The sequence below is a fragment of the Colletotrichum truncatum genome (assembly GCF_014235925.2).
Source record: "Colletotrichum truncatum strain CMES1059 chromosome Unknown Contig_0002, whole genome shotgun sequence".
In the NCBI taxonomy this organism is placed as follows: Eukaryota; Fungi; Ascomycota; class Sordariomycetes; order Glomerellales; family Glomerellaceae; genus Colletotrichum; species Colletotrichum truncatum.
The window spans coordinates 4,658,651-4,684,201 of NW_027222399.1; the positions used below are offsets into that span (position 1 = coordinate 4,658,651).

The 25,551-nt window shown below is 49.4% G+C and overlaps 8 protein-coding genes across 8 annotated transcripts; 4 read left to right on the forward strand and 4 right to left on the reverse strand.

Moving 5' to 3' along the window:
- Positions 1-3,051: 3,051 nt before the first annotated feature.
- CTRU02_204233 (hydantoinase) lies at positions 3,052-6,158 on the forward strand (the record flags this gene model as incomplete). Its single annotated transcript, XM_036728325.1, has 2 exons — positions 3,052-4,626; positions 4,674-6,158. The coding sequence occupies 2 exons, from the start codon at positions 3,052-3,054 to the stop codon at positions 6,156-6,158; spliced, it is 3,060 nt and encodes a 1,019-aa protein (XP_036580034.1).
- Positions 6,159-7,372: 1,214 nt separating this feature from the next.
- CTRU02_204234 (alpha-mannosidase family) lies at positions 7,373-10,007 on the forward strand (the record flags this gene model as incomplete). Its single annotated transcript, XM_036728326.1, has 2 exons — positions 7,373-9,252; positions 9,317-10,007. 2 exons carry the CDS (start codon positions 7,373-7,375, stop codon positions 10,005-10,007), a joined length of 2,571 nt encoding a protein of 856 aa, XP_036580035.1.
- Positions 10,008-10,208: 201 nt separating this feature from the next.
- On the reverse strand, positions 10,209-10,794 carry CTRU02_204235 (glutathione-dependent formaldehyde- gfa; the record flags this gene model as incomplete). Its single annotated transcript, XM_036728327.1, has 5 exons — positions 10,209-10,329; positions 10,383-10,408; positions 10,464-10,573; positions 10,623-10,648; positions 10,709-10,794. The coding sequence occupies 5 exons, from the start codon at positions 10,792-10,794 to the stop codon at positions 10,209-10,211; spliced, it is 369 nt and encodes a 122-aa protein (XP_036580036.1).
- Positions 10,795-11,708: 914 nt separating this feature from the next.
- On the reverse strand, positions 11,709-13,757 carry CTRU02_204236 (arylsulfatase; the record flags this gene model as incomplete). The annotated part of the gene is made up of 4 exons (XM_036728328.1): positions 11,709-12,068; positions 12,124-13,092; positions 13,158-13,315; positions 13,412-13,757. 4 exons carry the CDS (start codon positions 13,755-13,757, stop codon positions 11,709-11,711), a joined length of 1,833 nt encoding a protein of 610 aa, XP_036580037.1.
- A 1,204-nt stretch (positions 13,758-14,961) lies between these two features.
- CTRU02_204237 (transporter YIL166C-like protein 1) lies at positions 14,962-17,224 on the forward strand (the record flags this gene model as incomplete). The annotated part of the gene is made up of 11 exons (XM_036728329.1): positions 14,962-15,144; positions 15,197-15,252; positions 15,301-15,445; positions 15,499-15,544; positions 15,594-15,811; positions 15,877-16,050; positions 16,105-16,211; positions 16,262-16,381; positions 16,443-16,579; positions 16,636-16,815; positions 16,881-17,224. 11 exons carry the CDS (start codon positions 14,962-14,964, stop codon positions 17,222-17,224), a joined length of 1,710 nt encoding a protein of 569 aa, XP_036580038.1.
- An 894-nt stretch (positions 17,225-18,118) lies between these two features.
- Positions 18,119-18,511, reverse strand: CTRU02_204238 (uncharacterized protein; the record flags this gene model as incomplete). The annotated part of the gene is made up of 2 exons (XM_036728330.1): positions 18,119-18,426; positions 18,505-18,511. The coding sequence occupies 2 exons, from the start codon at positions 18,509-18,511 to the stop codon at positions 18,119-18,121; spliced, it is 315 nt and encodes a 104-aa protein (XP_036580039.1).
- Positions 18,512-20,883: 2,372 nt separating this feature from the next.
- On the forward strand, positions 20,884-22,570 carry CTRU02_204239 (major facilitator superfamily transporter; the record flags this gene model as incomplete). The annotated part of the gene is made up of 3 exons (XM_036728331.1): positions 20,884-21,228; positions 21,285-21,343; positions 21,400-22,570. 3 exons carry the CDS (start codon positions 20,884-20,886, stop codon positions 22,568-22,570), a joined length of 1,575 nt encoding a protein of 524 aa, XP_036580040.1.
- A 789-nt stretch (positions 22,571-23,359) lies between these two features.
- Positions 23,360-24,244, reverse strand: CTRU02_204240 (uncharacterized protein; the record flags this gene model as incomplete). Its single annotated transcript, XM_036728332.1, has 1 exon — positions 23,360-24,244. The coding sequence occupies one exon, from the start codon at positions 24,242-24,244 to the stop codon at positions 23,360-23,362; it is 885 nt and encodes a 294-aa protein (XP_036580041.1).
- Positions 24,245-25,551: the final 1,307 nt, after the last annotated feature.

A 25,551-nucleotide genomic window follows, 5' to 3' on the forward strand; every position in this document is an offset into this window, starting at 1 on the left:
AAAGCTCCTCTCATTAAGCTTAAATGCCAGACGGTTTGGTGGTAACTGCCATCATGTTCATCCGCCAGTGCCATGTATAGCATAGTTAGTCTTCTATGCGACCCAGAGGGCTGCCGAAGACCCGAGATGGGCAAAGAAAAGATGATGGATGTCACTCTTTGACTGTCACGACTACTCGCCGGTCTGATACCTCGTATACCGGATCGCCCCCCCTGCCCTGAAAGAAAAAAAGGACCAGGGAAGGCAAAGTCAAAAAGAAAAAGTAGGTTAGGCAGTAAAGGTCTGTCCCTGTCTCGCCCGTTCCTATCGGTTTCTGGGGCTGAAAGAGGGGAGAAATGGGGGGAAAGACCATGTCGTGGTCTGTGATGGGGTGTAATGTTCTTGGTGTTGGAGAAAAAAAAAAGATTGGGGCCGGGAAGCACCTTGGACGATGGTGTCGAGCACGCCATTCTTGGCGTAAATGAGACCAACGCTGCAGAGGCTCCTCCCTCTCTGCCGGTCTTCACAGGATCGCACCCGCGCCAAACAAAAAAAACTAAAAGGGCGCGAATCTTTCGGGGACCATCTCCTTTTTTGGGTGGCCATCTTGGCGTTTTCCAGCAAGGCCCGGTTCCAGGGGAGATCGCCAATGATTTCGAAGCCTTTTGACATGATTGTCCCTTTCGTCTTCCTCACTCCTTGGCAAATCATCTCGCCATCTCCCCGGTCAACACCATTGACCAGCAGCAAACTCCTTCACACCCCCCGTCCTCGAATGGTCTCACACCAGCACCAGGCCACCCTAACTATCTCTTTTTTGAAAAGCCTTCAATGCTTAAACTGTGAGCTTGGTGTTGCTTGTTCAGGCTGGGCATCGCGGGAAAGATTTGGCCAAGACGCTCCTAGACCAGAGTCTAACTCGCGCACAAGACATGATCTCATGGGTGACAGATGGTGGCTTCTTGGTTTTCTTGGTTTTCCTGGGCTTCTCTCCACAAAGAGCAATTTGTCACGCGATGGGTGAGGGGAAGCGGAGGCGAAAAATGGACTGAAGCTGGATCCAGGAGATGAAAAGGGTGTAAAGTCTGCAATTCAACCAAGGCCACAGATGTCTTGGGGTTGTCGTGTCGTTGACAAGACGAGCCACCGCGGTATCGAAATGGCAGGGTTCATTGCCATTGTCAAATGAGAAAACGGGGGTCTCGCAACTTTGCCCACGGCCAGACTTTGGAGCTATTACGCGAACAAATTGAGGAGGCAATGGTAATGGAGTGGGATGTAGTGTGTCAATCCTGCCGACGGCACGTCCCAGCTGAATGGTGAGAGACATTCGGTTCGACAGGCATGCTAGTGTACGAGAGGCCTCTACATTAGACTGGCGCCTCATTGGGACACGAGCCTTTTTCACTCGGGTATGCACATGGAAGTATGCCGTAGGGTTGCTCTCATCCGGTCTCTCGGCGCCATGCGAGCGTGATGGGGGTCGCATGGGTGCCCTGGCAAGAAGCTGTGATGTTCGATCCGGAAGACTTCGGTGAGATCAGTCGGCAAAGGTCTCGCTCGCGCCAGCTAGGGAGAGTAGAGGCGGCAAAAACGTCTGTATCACCACAGGAGCTGGGCATCGTCAATTGTGACGGAGGTGGCCCAGAACGCAATAGATCGACATGATTCCTCATCGCGCTATGCGCGGCTTTGGAGACTTTGAGAGGTCCAATCCATGAGATGATGATGCTGCCAACCTGGAGTCGAAATCAAAGCTCCTCGGGTGTCAATATTCCGGAGATGTGATTTTCTTTCCATTTCGCCCTTACATATCCCAGCCCCGATCCAGGGTCATGGGTCTCGAGATGGTGATAGTAGGGGTTTTGGATGGAAAAATAAAATGCGTGAACGAAGGTTCCCCCCCCCCCCCCCCCCCCCCCGTGTTTACGCGGCTGCATGCATGTATGCTCCTCCGGCTCACTAACACCCCTTTCACATCCTACAGATGCGTCACATATCACATGGAAATGTACTTTTTTGTAAGATACTTTGGCGAGACGAGCCTACCCAAAGAGGGTTCATGACCGACCAACGAGGTCAACACCAGTCAGTGATGGCAAAGACAGCTCAAATAGCCACATTTTCTCATTGAGACAAAATTCAGAGATAGACACGGGATCGCCGCGACATCTGACTCCTTTGCATGTTCAGAGGCTGAAATAGGCGCATTTGGCCCCCATCAATAGATCCAATGTGGTTTGGACCTTGCCACCAATGGCGAAGGGAGACGAAAGGAAAACTCTGCTCTCTAATTACCTGCGGGTTTGTTGGACAGGTTTCATCTGTTGAGCGGAAATGCAAGTGCAGAAGCCAGCTGCAGCCTGTAGTGGAACATCCCAGGACTGTGGTTCCGAGCTTTCCTTCAAGAAGGCAAGACAAACAGGAGGCGGTGGCCTTGGGGGACTAGGATGACAGGAATTGGGTGAGCAGGCCACTCACTTGGCGGTACGGTTCTAGAAACCAGCGCCGGCATTGATGGAAAGCGCACTGCATTGCTTAAATGTGCCAAGAGACCGTCTCAGTACCTCTGCGAGCACGTCATCGCTAGTCGGGCGAGACTGACCGAGTCAATGTTGCCTTAATGCAAAACCAGTCGAAAGGTTCCAAAGTACCTTTTGATGGAAACCCACAAGTGTGGGTATGATTTGAGATGAGTCCTGGGCCAACATCAAGCAGCAGTGGCCCCGGGTTGGAGGTCCGGACGTGAAGATGAGGCTCTTGAAGTCGACGGTGGAAGCCGTTCTTGGCGGGCCGGTCCGAGCCCGGTCTCCGTTCCGGCATCGGGTCTCGGTCTCCGAGCGATAACGCGCTGCCCTGCTTATCCCCACAACCCACTTCCCGCCTGATGGGCTGATGAACCCCTCCTTGAGGAACTTGTGCACAGTCAACAATCGGACGACAACAGATATACGACTTTCGACGCAGTTTACCGCAGCTTGATCTTGTGAAAGCGTGGAACAAAAGGGTTCAACTCGTCTTGTCTCTTGCCAAGACCTCAGCCAAGACCCGGGTAATCACAATCCTGATATCATGCCACCAAGATCGCGACATCTTCGTATCGGTGTCGATGTTGGTGGGACAAACACAGATGGCGTTGTGCTTGATCCCTCCCGCGCGTCAGAGCCGGACAAAGGAATAATCGCGTGGCACAAGTCGCCGACGACAAAGAACCCAAGCGATGGCATCAGCAATGCCATCGTAACAATGTTCGAGTCCTCCAAGACTGAGCCCAGCGAGATTGCCAGCATCACAATTGGGACTACGCACTTTGTGAATGCACTTGTCGAGAGAGACGAATCAAGGCTGGCCCCCGTCGCTATCATAAGGCTAACAAGTCAATTCTCCAAGCATGATCCACCATGCCTGGACTGGCCCGAGGACTTACGAGACCTCATTCTGGGGTACTACGCCCTCTGCAAGGGTGGACTGGAGGTTGATGGTTCTTTGATTTCCGAAATCGACCCGGAAGAAATCAAGGCACAGTGTGCCATTATCCGCGAGAAACGGATCAAGAGCGTGGTGGTCAGCGGTATTTTCAGCCCCATTGACACGAACGAGCGTCAGGAGGAGCGAGCCGCAGACATCATCCGATCGGAGCTCCCCGAATGCACCGTTACCTGCTCTAAGGATGTGGCAAACCTCGGATTTCAGGAACGTGAGAACGCGGCGATTCTCAACGCTACGGTGCTCGACTTTGCTCGCAAGACCATCAGGTCCTTCCAGGAACCCATGAAAAGGCTAGGCCTGCACTGTCCTGTCTTCATCTCGCAAAATGACGGTACCATTCTCTCGGGTGAGATGGCTGCCAACTTGCCCATCAGAACGTTCTCAAGTGGGCCGACTAATAGCATGCGGGGAGCTGCTTTCCTGGTCCAGGACCAGATTGACGAGGCGGTCATGGTGGTCGACATCGGCGGCACAACCACCGACGTTGGTCTTCTTCAGGCCAACGGCTTTCCCCGTCAACAGGCGGCCTTTAGTGAATTTGCCGGGGTTCGCCTCAACTTTTCCTGCCCAGACGTTAAAAGTATTGGCCTTGGCGGAGGGTCCATTGTACGGAAGGGCGATGGGAAGCTAACTGTAGGCCCGGACAGCGTGGGCTACAAGATCAAATCCGAAGCTCTCGTCTTTGGCGGTTCCACACTAACAGCAACCGATTGTACCGTACTGGCGAATAAGAACTCATCCACATCGATCTCCCTATCCATCGGTGACGCTGAGCTAGTTGAGGGCGCCTTAGATAGCGAGGGGCTGGCACGTTTCACCGCTACTGTTCGGCAGAAGATTGAAAAGGTCATTGACACGATGAAGACCTCGCCCAATGATATTCCCGTCCTTCTCGTTGGCGGTGGAGCAGTCATCGCTCCAGACGAGCTAGAGGGAGCTAGCAAGGTGCTAAAGCCCGAGTGGGCTGGAGTCGCCAACGCCATCGGCGCGGCCATTGCACGTGTTAGTGCGACTGTTGACACCGTCAAATCGACTGAGTCTAGAACGACGCAGGAGATTTTGGAAGAAGTGGAAAAGGAGACTAAGGAGAAGGCCATCGCTACGGGAGCCATTCCTTCATCCGTCCAAATTGTTGACGTGGACACGATACCTCTCGCTGTAAGTGATTCACCATGGGGAGAGAGGCCTCGGCTGACGCAAGTTAGTACATTGCGAACAAATCGCGTTTTATTGTTCGTGCAGCTGGAGATTTTGACTTTTCTCGAACTGACTTGGCGTCTATTCCTCTAAACGATGAAGCAGAGTTACCACAGACTAACACGGCCCCCCATACTCGGAGTAAAAGAACTATCAAGGCCAAGTTAAAGAAGGCACCCGATGTTCTGACTTACAAACCACGTGTCGAAAACCGTGTGTGGTACATTAGTGAAACCGACCTCGACTGGATTAGCATTGGCTGCTACATCCTCGGAACTGGTGGAGGCGGCTCTCCTTATTCCCAACAGATCATTCTTCGCGAGAAACTTCGCAAGGGTGCGGTCGTGAGAGTAGTCAACCCCAATGATATTCCCGACGACGCTCTAGTTGGTTGTGGAGGTTACGCTGGCTCTCCTACTGTGGCCATTGAGAAGAAATCCGCAGATGAGATGCAGGAGGCACAGGAAGAAATGTGCAGGCAAATCGGCCAACCCGCGACGCACATGATTGCCGTCGAAATCGGCGGCGCCAACGGTTTGCAGAGTATGATGCTCGGATCTAGCACCAACATGAACGTGCCAGCAGTCGACGGAGACTGGATGGGCCGGGCGTACCCTACAAAGTGGCAGACGACGCCTGTTGTTTTTAACGAGCGTAGTCCCATCTGGACTCCCGTTACTATGAGCGACGGCAACGGCAACATTGTTACCATGTCTCGCGCATCTTCGGATAAGCAGGTGGAGCGCGTCATGCGTGCTGCACTGGCAGAAATGGGATCACAAGTTGCCGTCGCTGACCCTCCTGTGACGGGGGCGGAGACAAAGAGATGGGTGGTAGAACATACACTCTCCCAGTCATGGAGAATCGGGAGAGCAGTTGCCAAGGCAAGAAAGCTCAACAGGGTAGACAACGTTGCCGAGACCATTATTGAGGAGTGTGGTGGTCACGGCGCAGCGAAGGTCTTGTTCAAGGGCAAGATTGTGGGCGTTGAAAGAGTATTGAGAAAAGGTCACGTTTACGGCGAATGCATCATCGAAGCTGCCAACGTTTCTGGTACGCATGATTCAAATGGAGAGGGTGTTCAAGAGTTCAAGGGATTTGTCAAAATTCCGTTCAAAAATGAGAACATCGCCGCAATCAAGACTGCTTCTGCTACTTCTGCTGCCGATGAAGCTGGAAAGGAAAAGCCAGAGGATGTTTTGGCCATCGTGCCGGATCTCATCGCTGTTATCGATGCACAGAACGGAGAGGCCATTGGAACGCCGGAGTACAGATATGGATTGCTTGTTATTGTTTTGGGCATTGCAGCAAGCGACCGCTGGACTGCTTCAGAGAGAGGTATTGAGATCGGCGGGCCTAGCGCATTTGGCTTCACCCATTTGGAATACAAGCCATTGGGGAGCTTTGTGAAGCCTCAAAGTGTCATTGATGAGTATGACACAGAGACGAAGGAAAGCTGCCTCTGTGGGAAATGTAAAGATCTAGGTTGGTAGATGGAAAAGCAGTACAACGATGGGCTTGGAAATCCTACCACAGGGTCCAGAGCTTTGCATTGGTAAAATAGCGGGGGAAAAAGAAAGCCATTTACTCGCGTTCAGACTGAGCCGCTACCTAGTGATTGTCACACCATGAGCAAAAACAACTCCAGCTCTGATGCCTGCCAAGCTTCTGACAGGGGAATGTCCACTAGAGAAAACAGTTCCAAAACATTCTGCAAGTTCGGACCAACTGTCTGTAACTCATGAATCGACAGCTGTGTTCCTAGCTTTTGCCAAGAGGGGACATCCTTGACAATGGAGGTGCTCACTCGGCGGTTGTTAGTAGACAGGTTAACATGGAGATGCAGTTGAGTAGTCGGTTAGAAAACCCACCGTCGAATAGTTTGTCGAAAAAGCTGGAAACGTGGCTTCGAAATGCATCCTCGAACTCTGAGAACTTTCATCCTATTCCAGGCCTTCTAGAATGGAGGTCTCGAAGGCATGCGAGTTGCCGACGGGCTTTGGCAGAAAGGATCATCCGCATCAACTACGGAACCGTGGGGTAGCGAACGTGTAGTCTGTTCTCACCCCATATGGGCCAAACTATTCTGACTGGGTGGGCAGGAAACGCAGAAACACGTCAAAGTCATGAATTATTCGTTTGGTTTCTGATTTGAAACACTTTGCTTTGCGGGAAAGGAGTCTGCTGTGCGGTTCGCCCCGTTGGTTAAGGTTCTGCAGCGGCCTAGCGGTGTTACGCTAGGATATCGGCCAAAGCGGGCGCTTATACAATGCGATGAGGAGCTCACCATCACCATCGCGCTGATGGAAGTTTTCACATTATCAATAGGATCGTAAAAGATTTAATATTATTACTCTTAATGGCAGCTTCGTTTGGAAAACAAAGGCCAAGTCGTGCCTCTATATTGGTGTTGTTCAGGGGCATGATATGCACCACATCCAGCAGATCTACTCCCCGTGCGCCATGAAGTCCAATCGCTTGGCCTCACAACAGACCTGCAGGACATCCTGAGGAGAGCTTGATGAAAACTTTACTCAGACTTGAGACCATTTTAGCTTTGATGTCCGGTCACGTGGTCGCAAGGACGCCATGCGTTTGCAAATATTATAGACGAAGAGTTTTTGCATGACGGTCAAGAAATTCTCCTTGTCAACCATCTTTCCCGCTTCATATCCAAACCAGAACACCAATTGAAAGGGCAAAAGCGATGTGGGCTGACTTTTGGTCCTTTCATGCCTTTGCGGCACTCTTCCGCTGGCTGCTCATGCCACAGAGTCATCTGCCGTCCATATCCCACGCAGCATCTGGAGCAGCTGGAGTAGCCTCGAACTGGATTTCCGGCACACCCGAGACCACGAAGTCCACTACGGTTCTGGCCGAAGATGATTTTGACCCGTTACAATACGTCGATCCCCTTATCGGCTCGAGCAACGGCGGTAATGTCTTCGTAGGCGCGACGTTACCGTACGGTATGGCGAAAGCCTCCGCGGACACGAATAGTAGCTCCAACCAAGGAGGCTTCACTCTTGACGGGAACCCCATCACGGGATTCTCAGTTATGCATGATTCTGGAACGGGCGGCGCGCCATCCTTGGGAAACTTTCCATTATTCGCCTATACGACATGCCCCAGCGGGGTCATCAATTACTGCACGTTTCCGAAAAAGGCGCGGGCACGATTCGGCTACTTCAGAACTAGAGACGTTATCGCAAAGCCAGGGTTGTTCAATGTGACGTTGAGAGATGGTATCAGAGTCGAGATGACCACGTCACAACGAACATCGCTGTTCAGGTTCAACTTTCCACAACAAGGGCAGCCGCTCATCCTCCAGGATCTTTCAGACCTGGGCGACACGAGACAAGATAATGCTACAATCAAGGTTGACGGGCGCACGGGAAGAATAACAGGTAGTGCGAAGTTCAATCCCAGCTTCGGCTCTGGCACGTTCGTGCTTTACTTCTGTACAGACTTCCAGGGTGGCGAGGTCTTGGACAACGGCATCTTTGTGGATAGCCGCGCCAGCGCTGATGTTAAGAACATGACTATATCCCGCTCGATCAACGGTTATCCACTTCCCGGAGGTGCCTTTGTTCGGTTCAGGTCGGCAGACCAACCCATCATTGCACGAGTCTCGACAAGTTTCATTAGCAGCCAGCAAGCTTGCTCCAACGCCGTGGCTGAGATTCCCGACTACAACTTTGAGCGAGTATCTCTGGAGGCGACTGCTATCTGGAAAAAGAAGCTCAGTCCGATCAAGATTTCAACAGACAGAGTGGATGAGTCTTTTGCAAGAAACTTTTACAGCGGCATCTACAGAACCATGGTCAATCCGCAGAATTACACTGGCGAGAATCCATTGTGGAAAAGCAGCGAGCCGTACTGGGACTCGTTCTACTGCCTGTGGGATTCTTTCCGTTCTCAGATACCGTTCTTGGTCATTATAGATCCCACCGCCGTCGCGGAGATGGTGAGATCTCTTATTGATACCTACGTTCACACTGGCTGGTTACCGGATTGCCGAATGAGCTTATGCAAAGGTTTCACGCAAGGAGGATCGAATGCAGACAACGTCTTGGCAGATGCATACCTCAAAAACATCACAGATGGTATTGACTGGGACAAAGGATACGAAGCGGTGGTGAAAGACGCCGAGGAAGAACCTTTCGACTGGAGCGTTAATGGACGTGGTGGACTGGACAGTTGGAAGAGACTGGGCTACATCCCTGTACAGGATTTCGACTACAAGGGCTTCGGAACTCTTACAAGAAGCGTTTCTCGGACGCTTGAGTACAGTTACAACGACTTTTGCATTGCGCAGATGGCCGACAAAATGGGCAAGGATGAAGATCGCGAGAAGTACATTGGGACGAGTAGAAATTGGCGCTACTTATACAAGCAAGACCAAAAGTCCGCCTTCTTTAACGGCACCGATACTGGATTCCGGGGTTTTTTCGAGCCCAAGTATATCAACCAGACTTGGGCATATCAGAACCCCTTGAACTGCAGCAATCTCGACGGAAACAGTGCTTGCTCTCTTCAAAACAACGGGCCAGAAACATTTGAAAGCAGTCTCTGGGAGTATGGATTGTAAGTTCTTCCTTTCCCCTCCAATACTTGACAAGCATGAGCGCCTGCTAACATTCATCACCAGCTTTGTCCCCCATGATCAAGGAACTCTCATCAACACATACGGTGGCCCCGACGCCTTTGTTCGCAGGCTTGACTTCTTACACGACCAAAACATTACCTACATAGGAAATGAACCGGCTTTCCTCACAGTGTTCCAGTATCACTACGCCGGACGGCCAGCGTTATCGGCTAAACGGGCCCACTACTATGTTCCAGCTTTCTTCTCTCCTCAGCCTGGTGGACTTCCTGGCAATGATGACAGTGGAGCCATGGGATCTTTCTTGGCCTTCACAATGATGGGATTATTTCCCAACCCTGGCCAAGACGTTTATCTCATCACTCCGCCCTTCTTTGAGAGCGTTGAAATTACCCACCCTCAAACGGGAAAGACGGCCAAAGTGCGAAACGTCAACTTCGATCCCAAGTACAGGAGCATCTACATCCAAAGCGCTACCCTTGATGGTGAGCCATACAGGAAGAATTGGCTGAATCACAGCTTCTTCACCGAAGGCAAGGAGTTGGTGTTGACGCTTGGCCGAAGGGAGAGCGACTGGGGTACAAGGGTCCAGGATTTACCACCAAGTATAGGAGAGTACACAGGGTTCAACCGAACGTTCCCTTCAGCGTTTCCTTCGAACGCAACTGCCAGGAGGAGAGAAACAAACTACAAGGGGACTTTCGGGGGCTCAGGGACAAACGTAGGTGGATTATAGACTTTCGAATAAGCCTTAGAGTTCGTATATTTATATTTAGTACTTGTTCACATTGTTCAGACATGATCATCCGCGCAAATTATTCCCATATTCCAAATATTTCAACCTGCATTGTAGACATTGGACAAATGGTAGACAACTGTGATTTGCATTTAAGTGTCCCCTTTACTACCAATTGATCGCCTTCTTCCCTTGGCTGATTCATTCCCATACGAAGGCCTTTTCAGTGTAAACCTCCATTTTCTTGGTTGGAATTTCATCAAACAAAGATGCTTTGATCAGCGCCTTTCCGGGAAAGCTGGAAGCTACGGACTTGACCGGGCTGTGAGAGATGTAAGCCAAGGAAAACGCAAGAACACTAATAGCGCCATCTACCTTCCGCAGTTCTTACAGAAGTGCCGCTGAGGTAGTCTTGTCAGCATACTTGCGTAACCATATCAAGAGCCCGTTACTCACGTGTACGGTATTCCCTGAATCTGTATTTTTGTCCGGGTATTCTGAGAGAGACTTCTGAGCATCATTCAACTCGTATTGACCCTCATCAATAACCAGATTCATGGAGAACGCTGCTAGAGTGAGTAGGCCGCACAATGAAACAATTTGATCGTAACTTACGGCCACCCGCACGTTTGCAGTTTGAACTAATTGGGGGCCGCAACGTTAGAGCTTGGTTAACTGGGGTGAGGCACCGAATTACCTACCAATGGCATAGAATGACGGTCTCTGGCTTCACTTTCAACGCAACTGTGATGGAGCCACAGTTGCAATGTCCTGTATACTGACCCATAGTAGTTTACTGGCGATAAGCTACTTAATTGATAAATTTTTGAAGAAATTGCAAAGTAATAATCGCGTCCAGAATGCCAGTGTGATTGTCGTGTGATGTTAGAGGGGTAGGAAACCCATTTAAACAAACAGGGGTGCAAGTTTGCGAATTCCGATAACGACAGGTCCCTTGTCAGAAGGTATGTGGGCCCTCATCATGAGCATCGCATACAACGAGGCATTCATTCAACCCATACATGTTTTCCCCTTAACAAGATAACGGGGTCTGCATATTGTTGTTAGATTGACGCCTGCGTCCGGATAAAATGCTAGGAAATCTAGCTTAGTTGCATTCTTGCAATATGCTGAAACCGGGAAGAACGGGTAGATACAAAACAGAACCCCGCTTCAACCGGAATGGGTAGAATCACTCAATCAACAACATGAATCACTCTTTGCTCAATGAACCCCAGGTGTATTGCATCAAACTAATATCGTTTATCTAACAATTGTAGGTGAAACCCGCGATGAGACAGACGAGTGAGCGCTAATCCATTAATTTAGACAACCATTACACATTTCACCTTTGATGTGGTTAACCATAACTACTTTGACATAATCTCTCGAGTCATGAATGACAACATCGAAACTACCAGCATACCAACCTTGTTTTAGCGTCTCTTCCTCTCAGGTCGTCACCGCCCTGAGGGGAACGTGAGGGGAAGGATAACGCATGGCGGAATCACATGCCGCCTTTGTGGGGAATGTGGCTATCCATACCTAATCCAGCTGTACGCAAAGATCGAATCGGAATACAGGCGGAAAGTTGTCGGAAATCCGGATGTGTTGGAAAGAACTCAGTTTGGCAGAGTTCTTTTTATTTTGATTCATTGATCTTTTTATCGATTCCTTCTACGAGCCAAGGTGCGGACTGATTCAAGTCCAGTCACTCCACTTGGATCCTTGCCAGTAAACGTTTCCTTCGTGCTCAAACTGCGGCCCCTCGGCATCAACAATATGCCCCAACTCGCAGCGTGAGTATTCGACGCGCGCCTGTTGCGCGTAGAATTGATCATATGGTGGTGAAAGAGCTTCGCGCAGACTGCCGACGTTACCCTGAGGGTGAAGTGCCCTCCATGGCTGAGAGCATGTAGACCCTTTGCAAGACTTGAGGACAAACATTAGTGAGTCCAGTCTGGGAATGATCTTTTCGAGAGGATATCCCAGGACAGTGGTATGAGCGGCCAATGACCTCTCATCCTCATGCAGGAGGTTATGCAGTTGTCCAGGATCAGTCTGTTACAGACATACGTTAGTAAATGTTAAAAGCAAGATGCATGCCGAAACTTACAGTCATATCGTAAAGTTCGTGTTCATTGGTGCACCACACAGAGTAGTACAGATTGTATCCCTCCCCAACTACGCGAAGCCCCTTGTAAGTGTTGTTGAAAATCCGCTTGGTGTCGTCGCCGTTAAACCCGAACTTGCTCTCGGTGATTGCCCACCCCCAATACTCGACATTGACGTGTTCACGCGTAAGAGGAGATTCTGCAAGTTCCTTGCTAGACAAGGGAATAGGAGTACCGTCGAAATCGGCTCGCAGTGGCGCGCCTACAAGGGACAGGATGGTAGGGACGAGGTCGACATGAGCGGTGACGGCATTAGTAACGCCTCCTTTGGGGACACCAGGACCGCGGACAATGAGCGGAATGTTGATGTCTGTCTCGTAGCCGCACTCCTTACCGGGCTGCAGCCGGTGCTGGCTAATATGGTAGCCGTTGTCGGTCGTGTAGAAGATGTAAGTGTTGTCCAGAATATCGTGTTTCTCGAGCTTCTTGATGAGACCGTCAACCAACTCGTCTACAGCTTGTAGAGCTCGGAGGCGGCCACGGTAATGCTCATCGTTGTACTCGACATTTTCATCCGTCAACTTGGGCTGACGGCGGATCCAGTCCGCTCCAGATGGCTTGTCCGGGTTGAAGTTGGCCGTGCGAGGGACTTTGGCATCGGGAAAAAGCTTCTCGTGTCTCTTGGCAGCCTTAGGGATGCTTGTCCTAAATTTGTCATCGGATACGGGAACATCGTCGTCTGGGCCCTTGACTGGCAGAAGGACACTTGAGTTCACATTGCTGTGCGGGGCGATGGGAGCAATACCCAAAAAGAAAGGTTTGCCAGCCTCAACAGCGTCGTCAAGAAACCCGTAGGCTTTTTCGGCTACCAGGTCAGTAGAGTACTCTCCAAGATGGTTGACTGGCTTGTCCTTGTTGCGCTGGAAGGTGGCGTTCCAGTAGTCATAGGTGTTGGGATCAAGGAGGAAGTCCTGGGATAGGTTAGGGAATAAGCGCTGGTGGCAATCGAGGAGATTCGGCGTGGGGGTCTGCATACGGAAGCGTTCCAGCCCTTCAAGTGGGGGCTGTCATAATTCCAAATGGTATGGGCATTGAACATCTTTCCGGTGTAGAATGTATTGTATCCGGCGTCCTGCAGCCAGATCGGCAGGTAATTCTCGTTATGTCCATTCTTGACAAAGATGGGGAAACCGCCTGCAGGATACAATCAGTACAGTCCTCTACTGTCGCATCTCGCTTGGCTATCTATATGCCATATGGCATAGCCGACCCCTGTGACAGAGGTCTTACCGTAGGGGGGGTTGAGGTCCGTTACGTTGGTGTTATGAGCCAACTTGCCAGTCCAAAGACTGGCACGGGATGGGCAGCAAACAGCGGTAGTGCAAAAGTGCTTCTTATAGAGAGTTCCCTTCTCGATGAGCTGTTTTTGGATGAGAGGAATGTACTCAAGAGAGTTCATATGCAGGTCCTGGTCATCAGTGAGAACAAAGATGATGTTTGGTCGTGACGAATGTGATGGTGGTGCCGCATCCCGGTCTGGGCCGACGAGGGGGGTCTGAGCATCGCCAGCTCCCGCCAAAGCGCTCCTAGATAGAAGCAGAGCCGCGGAGGCAATTGCTAATGATTTGAATTGCATCTTGTACACTTAAATCAATGGATCTGAAAGTAAGCTTCAATTGCTTCGGGAAGTAAATTGAATGTAAGAAGAAATATTTCCCATATAATCTTGAACCTTAAGGGCCAAAACTTGAAACCCCACACAAATCTAGCTAAGTTCTGGCGAGCCGATCCGAAAACCGGGTCGCCGGATGTTGTTTGCTGTGTGTGAACGACATGTTTGCGAGTTCCGATGACGTGCTCCGTCCCCAGTATCGCAACACCCGGATACCCACAACCTTGACCACAGCGAAGTCGGCTTTTCGGTGGCGGAAGAACGCCAACGGACCAGCAAGTAATCGATGAGCGAAAGCTCTTTTGCATCCGTGTACAACGGCTCTCGCTCGGGTCGGGGCACCTTTTGTATCTTATGTCGGACAGAAACTTCTTAAAGGTGCATGGATTTCTCTTGGCTTTGGGATTGCGTCTTCGACACTAAAATGCTGCGAATAACCTTCTTATGGGCTTGAAATTGTAGTCAGTCAGAAACTTGACCATCATGTCGTCTACTGTGTTTTAAGACGTTGACAATAGCCATATGACGAAGAAGATCCAACGAAGTTTTATCAATGCTACCATCCAACTTATTCCAACGAAGTCATTCTCTGCCGGCAGCATCAGGTTGGGATTCAACATCCTCTCAAGCCATTTAACCATATAACATTATGTTCCTGCTTATACAGGCCCAGTTCATGTTTGTTTGGTCAACTGCATTGCCGACAACACTGTCTCGGCTAAGACTTGACAAGCCCTGAAGCAACGCCTGGCGTTGTGAGGCGGTCTTTCGACCCTTGCCACTATTTGCTTATCCAGCCAATTGACTTTGCTGGTTTGGTCAAGATCCAAGGTCGCGACCGGTTGGCATGCATGCATAGTCGGGGTCCATGTCGCGGCCCTCGATCCGATGGCCGAGAACGATTTATTATATCAAGGACCCCCGCGATGGTGCAAGACATACAGCGGATGATGGTATTCACTTGTGCATGCTCTTTCAGTAGGTGACCTTACTGGCAGATCTTTCGGGGACTCTCCGGCTCTCGCTGGAACTTGATTGCCTGTCAGAAGCTGTGGCAACTTAGCTGCTAGGTACTCGAGATAAATAACAACAGATTGCTGTCCCATCTTTCGTCGTGATTCTGTCGCTCGTGACATCCAGCTTTTTCTTCGTTTCCATATTATATAAAATGGGTGTAGTAGAATCTGTCAAGCCGGCCATTGAGTCGGCCTCGGACTCGTCAGAATCTGTTAACAAAACAGTGCCCAAAGAGTCGATTGCGTCCATCGAACCGCTTGGCAAACCTCGACCCGAAAGAAGATTCTGGTTTCAGAAAAGGAAAAATTATGACAAAACTTCAATCGGAACTCAGGTAGATATGAGACTTTATCCTGTTTTCAGGCTTGTTTTAACCCGTGCTGCAGCCCAGTGTCTACGACGATGCTGTTCTAGCACCACAGTACCAGCCACGTGATGATTGGTAGGTGAACATACGCAGTTCAGATGTCCAATAATTAATGATTAACAGGGAGAACCTCCACCGTTTCAATCCTTCTGCAAGATGGACCTGGGAGGAAGAGGACGCCGTTGTTCGGAAGACGGACTGGAGAATCATGATCTGGGCTTGTATAATGTTTATTGGCCTTGAAATTGATCGCGCCAACTTGAGTCAGGTAAGATGTCTCTCCACTGTTCTAGTAGGAGGAAGAACTAACAGGTTGGGTAGGCTTTGACAGACAATTTCCTAAACGACTTGGGAATGACGACGAACCGTGGGTACACATGCCAACGAGTTGTTACAACCAGCTGACCTCATACGAGATTATAACATGGGCAATACTGTCTTTTCCCTTTCGTTCCTTTGCGCCGAGCTGCCTTCTCAGCTAGTGTCAAAATGGGTCGGGCCTGATCGCTGGATTCCAGCGCAACTTGTTCTTTGGTCGTTAGTGGCTGTCTGTCAGTTCAAGCTCAACGGCTATGCTACGTTCTTGATTTGCCGCTGCCTTCTGGGGCTGCTGCAGGGAGGCTTTATACCCGATGTAAGTTCCGCCAAACCTTTGAAGTTCAAACAGGAAAATCGTTTACTCATTTACGAAATGAACAGATCATTTTGTATCTGTCGTACTTCTACAAGCACGCGGAGATGACAATCCGACTTGGCTTCTTCTGGATGGCAATGACCTTCGCAGACATCTTATGCGCACTTCTGGCGTACGGTATTCTTCACATGAGAGGTGTCCTTGGCTACGAAGGTTGGAGATGGCTATTCTTGATCGAGGTACTTCTTTCTTGCATAAATGTCTCAGCGCTCGCTATTTCTAACCAGATTCAGGGGCTTTTCACCATGTGTATTGGCTTTCTCTCATTCCTACTAATGCCAGCGGGACCCACACAAACTGCTAGCTGGTTCAGGGGTAAGAATGGATGGTACACTCCTAGGCAAGTCTGATCTGAGGTTTTCAGAAGCAATAGTTACTGACCAATTTCAGAGAGGAAGAGATTATGGTTAATCGTATCATCCGTGACGATCCGAATAAGGGATCTATGCACAATCGCCAGAGAATCACCCTCAGGTTGCTTTGGAAGAGCATGTGCGACTATGATTTATGGTAAGGAGAATCTAGGTTCCCGTCTCGACTTCACAATCACTCACATTCCGTGAACAAACAGGCCGATTTACCTCATTGGTTTCACGTTCCTTATTCCCGCCACTACTCCAAGACAGTACCTGACCCTATCCCTCCGTGGCCTTGGGTTTAATACATTTCATACGAACTTGCTTGTCATCCCACAGCAGGTTCTAGGCAGTATGTTTTCACCTAACCACTTTTTATCTCTGTAATATGACGCTCATAAATCATAGCAATTACAATGATGTTGCTGTTGTGGATTGCCGAAAGAACCAAAAACATTCTTGCTTGGGCGGCATTCTCTCAAGTTTGGATGCTGCCGTTCCTCATCTGGCTAAGGGTTGTTGACAGCACGAAAGTCTCGAGGTGGGTCGTCTGGATTGTCATGACCCTTATGTTGGCAAAACCAATGCGTGAGTCCCCCAAGCCTTCATCCCATAAGAACCTGCCGTTCATACTGATTCGCAATACTGTTTAGCACATCCGATGCAAGTGAATCTCGTATCACGTAATTCCAACGCCGTCCGTTCAAGAACTGTGTCTGCGGCCCTGTACAACATGACGGTGCAGGTCAGCAACATCATTGGTTCCAACATTTACAGGGCTGATGACTCTCCTTTGTACCGCCGGGGCAATAGTGTTCTCCTGGGCCTTGTAGCTTGGAACCTTATCCTCTACGCAGGCAGTAGGACCTACTATAAATGGCGTAACAATGTGAGGGTTGGAAAGTGGGAGGCCATGCGTGAGGATGAAAAGGTCGCATACCTAGACCAGAATGACGACGAAGGTAGCAAGCGTTTGGACTTCCGCTTCACTTACTAGCGCTGCTCATGTTTTTCAACATACAAAAACACCTGTACAGGACTCCAAAGGTTCAGGTAGATCAGAAGACTTAGATAATAGCAAATACAATATTTGGTTCAGAGTTGCTTACCCCAAACTGACGCCCATTCGGACTGCTTGCAGTACTTGATTGCGACCGTAGTGTAAACACAAGCACAACACTAACGTATCAGGTCACCCATCGCAACATCATGTTCTCCTCGAAACATGTAGTATCGCTACCCAACAGAAATTTTCAATTGCAGCCACACCATTTTCTATCTACTGGTATCTTCATTATTCTGTGCCACAAACTCGTCAGGTATTGCTTGTTACCACAAGCACCTGGTCGCCTAATACACCTCACCACAGCCTCTACGCAGTACCCGCCTGCAAAAATGGTTCCGCGGCGAAAATCTTCCAACGGGATAAAAAGAAATCTGGCCGTCATTGACGTATTTGTAGGGGAGTAGGCCAGAATCATGCGTAGTGGATGTACGAAAAGCCCAATAATTCTGTTGTCATGACGTCCTATGCGCATTCCCAACTACCAAAGCGTCCAGCATCGGCTTTAGTGTGACCATGAAGGTCAACATGTCCAAATTCTTTACTGATTCTTAAGTTTCGCCGCTTGCAGTCATCTAGGAAGTTGGTCGATTTGCTATGGTGAGATTCAGATGGGCGCTTCCCCGTTCATTCCTCGGGTTCAATGAGTTTCAAGCTGCTCAAGGCTTTGCAAATGTTGGATTCGGTCTTGCCTAATCGTCTCACTATTTCAATAACAATTTAGCCAAGTTCACGGGTTGTAAAAGAATATCCTGCTAAGAGCGGCTTCTACTCACTTTGCTTGGGATGTTATCCCACACTTGTCGTTGCGAAAAGAGAGACAGGCTTTCAAACAGACCTGTTCTTGTTCGTCTTTTCAGCAGCGGTAATGCCCCCCACGGCTCCAGCAATGATTCCTCCAATGACCAGGATCGACATGGCCAAAACAAAGATCCAGTACCTCCGCCACCACAATCGCCAGTTCCTCGGAGATTTGTTTTCTGTAGATATAGGAATCGCTACATCGATGGTAGATGGACGGTTCTCAGCGTACTTTGGTTTGACCTCAAGCATCGAACTTTGCTGTCGAGCCCCGCTCTCAAGCGACGAATAGTCTGTGGTTTGCCCTGGCCAGTTCGTATTTGACATGATTCCGTCTATTGTCGACCTCGAAAAGTAAATTGTTGGAGTTTTCACAAAAGATAGGGGGGCTGGATGATTAACGTAATACTGACATTCCATTCACGCGAAATAAAGTACATATAAACCTGGAACGGAGGAGAAGTTGTAAGGGCGGATGCCGGTGCCATGTGTGAGGGAGGAAGATATTTGAACTCACGCGTGGTTTCCGGCGTCCCCGTTACACCCACCACGTGCGCTACTGCGTGCCTCCCCGGTCAGTCCATGTTAGCCCGAGACATTTCAACTGTTTCTTACTAGTTCAAGGGATATGAGAGACATTGTCTTATCAGGAGTTAGACATGCGTGCAAGTGAACCCGTATTGGTGGTGGCGGAATCTTTGGCGGTCTGTGCCAGCAGCAAAAAAAAGCAACGTACGTTGGATGTGATTAGCTGAGTGGTGACAAAAGAATTGGCGCACTGAGTCCTTGTTGCAATACCCTTTTGCCTGTTGGCTGGTGTGCTGGCACAGATTGCGCAACTTTGTAGTCGCTTCAGCTGCTTCAATACTGGGATGATTAATGCTCGAGCTCAAACGACAAGTAGGTGTTGTTCAAAGAGCATTTTTGGGGTGTCTCCAGGTTTTCTTTCAGTTATTCGAGACTGTTTATTTTCATATCTGATTAACACCCCTGTCTTCAGCTCATGCAATTACCATCACATGTCTCAGTTGCGGACCACTGATTCTACTTAGACGCGTGGTTCTTGACTAGCGTTCTTTCTAAAAGAAAACCTTAGAGCATTGGTACACCGAAAGTCGTATTACTCTGGAACATAGCCTGATTTTTTTTGGGATCACACCGGCGAGAAGCATCCGTCTGCGATGAGCTAGTCGGTGATGTTATGGTTGGCTACAACGCATTTGGTAAAGCCATCTTGTTTTGTCTGATTCAACAGACCTTTTCATTCAGTCTGAATATGCAACGATAACTGTTGGAATTTGGCTATCCCTTCGAAGTGCCATTTTACACATGCATCGAATTTCAGAAAGAGAGAAAAAGGGGGGACGAATAGCTTAGAAGGGCCCTTTTCAATCCAATCGTGTTGAAGTTACGACAGTGGCTGTGATAACGAGGGTAGCCAATTTACGGTCTAACGGCCTCGTCCTTCATTCTATTAAATACTTAGACTGGGCGAACAGCGGCAAATTGACGGTTTGCTGGGTGTCGTCGGATGATGTTAATCGTAATGAGTCAAGCTAGACAACTTGCTGAATTTGGCTAATAGTTCGAAGCAAATACCGTGAAGTAGCTCATTGATCATAGTGGTTTGAGTGGACCTGAAGTGCTACAAAGGTCGACCCCCCCTGTGAAGGCTTCGAAAGATTATGTTCCTAGTTAGGAGGTAACCTCACAGCGGGTGTTTATTGATTTCCAGGGTTTGTCTTGTTGTATGATGGGCAAACTGTCTGTTTTCGTTTCCAAATAACTTGCTGGTCAACTTGGATAATGGTTCAAGTATTTTCGAAGTGCCCCATCAAGGACCCGAGATCCCATTGACCCGATCGGCCTTATCGTAACTCCGCTGCTGGGTCATCTTGGCAATGCGCGTTGTTTTCCATTGATAAGGTACTGCAGGTCGGCCACAGGAGGAGAATATCGGTTGTTATTGTAGGATGAACCCCCGCTGCATTTGTAGTCTTCTGGCTTTGTTTAAGTCACTTTGCCCATAACAACCTCGCGGTCGTCCGCCGACATAGCCAAGTCAATAAACTACACGAGCGTCGGCTCCTCCTGATCCTAGTAACCGCATTGTCGCCGATAGCCCGACGAAAATTTCCTGATGCGGAGCAAAGAATTGCCATCTCTAGGATCTAAAGTACGGTTTGGAGATGTCGCAGTCTGGACCCTCAGTCACGCAATCGCCGGTGGCAGGGCTTCTCTGGATCCAAATCCGAACTTTCTCCATATTTACCTCGTGCGCGATTCTCCGCCACCACCCGGGGCAATACCCGCACCCACCATCGCGGGCTCTGACTCCGGCTATGATTGGAGGCCAACTCCACCAGCCAACGGGAAATGACCTTGGAAATGCAGTATTGCAGTGATAGGAAAGCTTGAGTGGGTTTTGCCCAGACTTTGGCGTCCTTGGAAAAATGGACACAATGGGACATGGCCGCGGGATGGTGGTGCAAATCTTTGGGATCGCGACATCCAAAAATCACTTCATCTGGAAAGGGTTTTCTCGGTTACTAACCTACCTGAATCGCATGAACGCATGGTGTTACGTTTTTTAATACAGGCTGAAGACTGGCCTGACGTTTATATAACCTTAACCACGCCAGCCCTTCCCGTCTAACCTTTTGTTGTGAGGCTATCGCAACTGAACCGGACCTTTTCCTCGCCGTCGATCCTCCCTCCCCCCGCCTTTCAGGCTCCCCCACACCTTTTGTTGACAACCAACCTTTGGTCTCCGACGACAGCAAGTGGCTACCATGGGTAAAGCCACAGAGGTGTCAACGACACCTCAGCAGTCTACTGAGGAGCCCATCAACTACGGTCCTCCCGAAGAAGGCATCTTCAAGTACATCTGCAAAGTCATTCCATATTTCCGCAACCCTCGCAATGTGCTTGTCTTCAAGCTGGATGTCATGCTACTCGCATGGATGTTCCTTGCCGGCATCATGAAAGAGATGGACCAGTCAGCCACAACACAGGCTTACGTTTCTGGAATGAGAGAGTCATTGAGTCTCTACGGAAACGAGTTGGTTGAGTTCAACACCTACTTCTCCATTGGATACGCTCTTGGTTTGGTTCCTGGCCAGTTGATCCAGACAAGAGTAAGTAGCTTCAACACTTGTGGCATATACGCAGTACCAGCTGACAACGATAACAGTTTCGACCGTCCATGTTCCTGCCTTTTTGTGAGATGAGTTGGGGATTACTGGTGCTTTTGTAAGTGCAATTCGTCGTTGGCCAAACACTAGCATTGACTAATAAACAACCTGTAGCACATACAAGGCCACCAACGCACAAACCATTTTCGGCCTGCGATTCTTTTTGGGACTTTTGTCGAGTGCTTTCTGGCCGTCAGTCGTGAGCTTGATCTTCAACTGGTACACCCCCGCCGAACTCGCTGTCCGTGTCGCCTGCTTTACTGTCTGCGATGTCGCCGGTGCCATGTTCCTCGGTGCTCTTCAGGCCGCCCTGTATCGCGATATGAATGGCGTACGTGGTCTTGCTGGCTGGCAATGGCTCTTCATTATTTCCGGTGCCGTCACTGTCGGTCAGGGTCTTATTGCTTTTGTCACTGTTCCCGACTCTCCAGCCAACACTCGCGCCCTTTATTTATCCGAAAACGAGAAGAGACTCGCACGAGAGCGTATGGGTAACGCGGGCGTCAACACCGCCAAGCGAATCCCCGCCTCTGTTCTCAAGAACAAGCTACGGAAGCTCATTGTCCACCCGATTACATACTTTTACCTATTTTCCTTCGCCTTTAGCGCGTGGGCCCACCGCGCCAACTCCTACTTTGTGTTATATCTTGAGAGCATCAAAGACGCTTCCGGTAACCCAGTATATGACACTTATCACGTCAACATTCTGCCCTTGGGAGGATACGCATTGCAGATCGTGACAAATATTGCTCTCAACTGGCTATCTGACTGGAAACGCTGGCGCTGGCAAATCAGCATTTTCTCGGCTGCCGCTCACGGCATCTGTTTGGCGGTTCTATGCGGTTGGCCATCCGATCATAAGGTCATCCTTGCATTTTACTTCCTTACGTACGGTACCAACGCCGGTAGTCCATCACTCATGGCATGGATGGCAGAAATCCTCCGGAAAGAGCCCGAGGCCCGCTCCATCATTGTGGCAATGACGGTTACTATTGTCTATGTCGGTCACGCAACAATCCCGCTGAGGGCATTCCGTGTCGCGGACGCCCCGAGATACCCCGTGGGCTTCCCTCTCACAACTGCTTTCACTGTTGCCACGATATCGGTTCAGCTTGGCATGCTGTGGTGGGATAGACGCCATCCGGAGATGGCCGAATATGGTTACGAACCCGCCATCAATGCCAACGGCTCAGATGAGGAGAACCCTAAACTTGCAGAGAATGAGCCCACTGTTGGGGGCGCTGATTCGAAATCCATTCAGCCCGCTGTAGCAAGGGAACTGTAAAGCCATAGAGCCGAGTTACATGACTTGATGGGTTACGCCGGTTGTTTTGAGATTGCAGTACTAGATTAGCGCATATTGAATACCCTCTATTATTTCCATTCTTCAGTTCTTGCCGTCTATGTGATGTTCAAAATTGTTTGGAGTTACAAATGAGAAAAGTGAGCATCATTACTGAACCTAGCTATGTTGTCGTGGTACCTACTCAAGTTGTTCTCTACATAGTTGCATACTAAAAGGGTTTTGTACCACGAAAAATAGAAAACTACTAACAGAATTGGGACGTGAAAGTGCCACGCGTTGCCATAACAATTAATGTTCTCTTCTTTAACAGGGCTCAGCACAATCAGTGTTCCCAAAATGCGGTGGTCCAGTGCAATCGATGGAGCAACAATGGTTTAAAAAGATCCTCATCCGCTTACGCAGATAATTCAGTTTACATTTTTTTCGAATGCAGCATATTAGCAAAGACGTGCCAGCATGATCAACTAGCAAATGTCTCTCCGTAGATAGGTAGGTATATGCATACAGCTGTATATTCTATGATATTTGGCTCGTAACGCCTTATGATCTATTGTAAGGCACTGGCTTAAGGGTGTGGCGCGCCTTGCCAGGTTTTGACTGAATACAGATGGCGTGAAAAGCGCTTCTAATGTAAAATCTAAAATAAAACGATGAAAGAAACCAAAACAGCAAATCTAGAACCGGTTTCTCCCTCCCTTGCTCTCTCCTTATTCTGCGCATTTTCTCTCTCCCTATTCTGCGCATTTTCTCTCTCCCATCAATGACCCTCTACTTGCCACCGGTAGCCGGCTGCTCGTCAAAAGCGCAGTCAAACTCGCCCTTTTTGGGACCATTTTTCAACTTCTTCATGTTCATGGTTTCAATCAAGTCGCCGGCGAAATCTTCGTCCTTGAGCGCAAGGTGGGCGCTTCCAAAGTTTGCGTTGAGCAGCTTGTTGCGCACGCCACTGGGAAATCCGTCCCACGAAACGAGATCACCGCGGAACCAGACCTTTTTATGGTTTTGAAGTTTCTCGTCGGTTGGTCTGGCAAAGCGGAACGAATGCGTGTTGAAAAGGCTCTGCCAATAAACAATTTTGGGGTGCGTCCCGTCCATGCGCACGTCGCTGACGGCTCTCACATCGTAACCGCCGTGCGCCGAGGCCGCCACATATTTGACCTGCTCGTTCTCATACACTCCGCCCGCGCCGACGTCCGACTTGGTCCAAACGATGACGTGTTCCCAGTCGTGTCTGTGACCAATGGAGCCGATAACGTGGGCGGCGTCTTTGGGGAAGTAATAGGCGTACATGTAGGCGCACCAGCCGCGGTTGCAGCGGCGACGAGCGTATACATTGTTATTGTCGAGGTCCGAGGCGAGCCGGCACTGTCCGCTAGGCGAGCCCTCTCCAGCCGGGAGGCCGGCGCTCAAGACGCCCTTCTTGTCGATCGCCGGCCAGTTGTAGCAGCCGTCGGTTTTAAAGTCCAAAGACGGCTGAAAGGCGAGGTAGCGCTTGTCTGCGTTCTTTGGCAGGGCTTTCGGAGCGCCTTCGGACGCTCTGGCGGCAAGCGATGCGGTTACAACCGGCGAGGCGGATGTGAGGCCTGGTTGCTGCGACATGGCAAGCATTATGCACAACATAGAATTTAGGCTGGAAAAGTTGATGCCGAGCATTTTGGAATGTTTAACGGAAGACAATGCGAGGGTTCTTGATTGGAATGATGTCAAAAGGCTGTGTTGGTTAAGTCTTTGTATTTCGAAGAGGAATTGCGATTGTAGTTTGATGATGCGATGCTGAATAGTCCAACTACTTAATCACTGAGGAGGGCATTTTTCCCTTTTTATATATTTCGCTGGCCATACTACGAAGATGGCACATCGTGAACAGCCGAACAAGCAGAAAGGTGGTTTCAAAGCAACATACTCATTCACGTTCAACGCAAATAGAACCGCATAGAGGAGGCTGAATACAGGCGGGAAAAGCTTGCATCGGCGAGCCCGTATGTCGGCGATTACGTGGTAACGAAAGTCTCCACTTGAATGCATACTGGCAAATCTGCGAATAGCGCCTTTTGTGAGAGAGAGACGGTGGAGTTACTAGACGATGCCAAGCCATGGCATAAGCTTATCGTACAGACAAACCGTGCGAGGCCTCTCAAGATACGAATCTGTGATTGGCTCTCGTGCTGGGACAAGCCGTCCGAAGAAGGAAAAAAGGTAGGCTATGTTCCTGCATGTCGCTGCGAATGCAAGGTGATGAACACTGCCACGAGTAGGGTGTTGAAAAGCAGAAATCTAGGGCCTCGTGAGTAGGCCCGGGCGAAAATCAAATTAGTGCACAAGAATGCTTAATGCCATTAGCCTTTTGGATGTCGGTACCTGGCCAATAAAATGGAAACAAGCGGTGTGCCGTGGGAGTTGTCAAAGTGGCCGGAGAATATGCTTCTTTTCAGCTGGCTTGGCGCTGGGATTCCTGGTTCACTCTTAACGCAGCATTCGACACCATCTCCTCGACCTATCACATCAAAGGGCCCAAGAGATACAGGTATATAAAATCATCATTCCTAAAACGAAGACGAAATAACATCCACGAACATGAGAACCGCTTACATTGCAGCCCTGGCCACCAGAAAGATGCATGTTGCTTTCTTAGTGGACAATTGTTCAAGGGGAGAGCATGGAACATGGGAACAGGCGCAGAAGCGTCAGTCGATGTCTGCGTAGGGTACATTGCGGACATAAAACAAGTAAATAGCGCTTATAAATTGATGTTTTGCTAACACATCCAGAGAAAACAATGTGGTAAATATGTTTGACAAATTTTGAAGATTTTGTTTGTCATAGTTATTTAAAGAGTCAAGTTCAAAGAAAGCGGGACTTTCCCTCGTTAACCAAATGGTGATTTGAACATCAATCATTAGGTAAGATCAAGCAAAAGTTTTTTATTTTTAAAGTTACAAACGGAAAGCGATAATGAATAG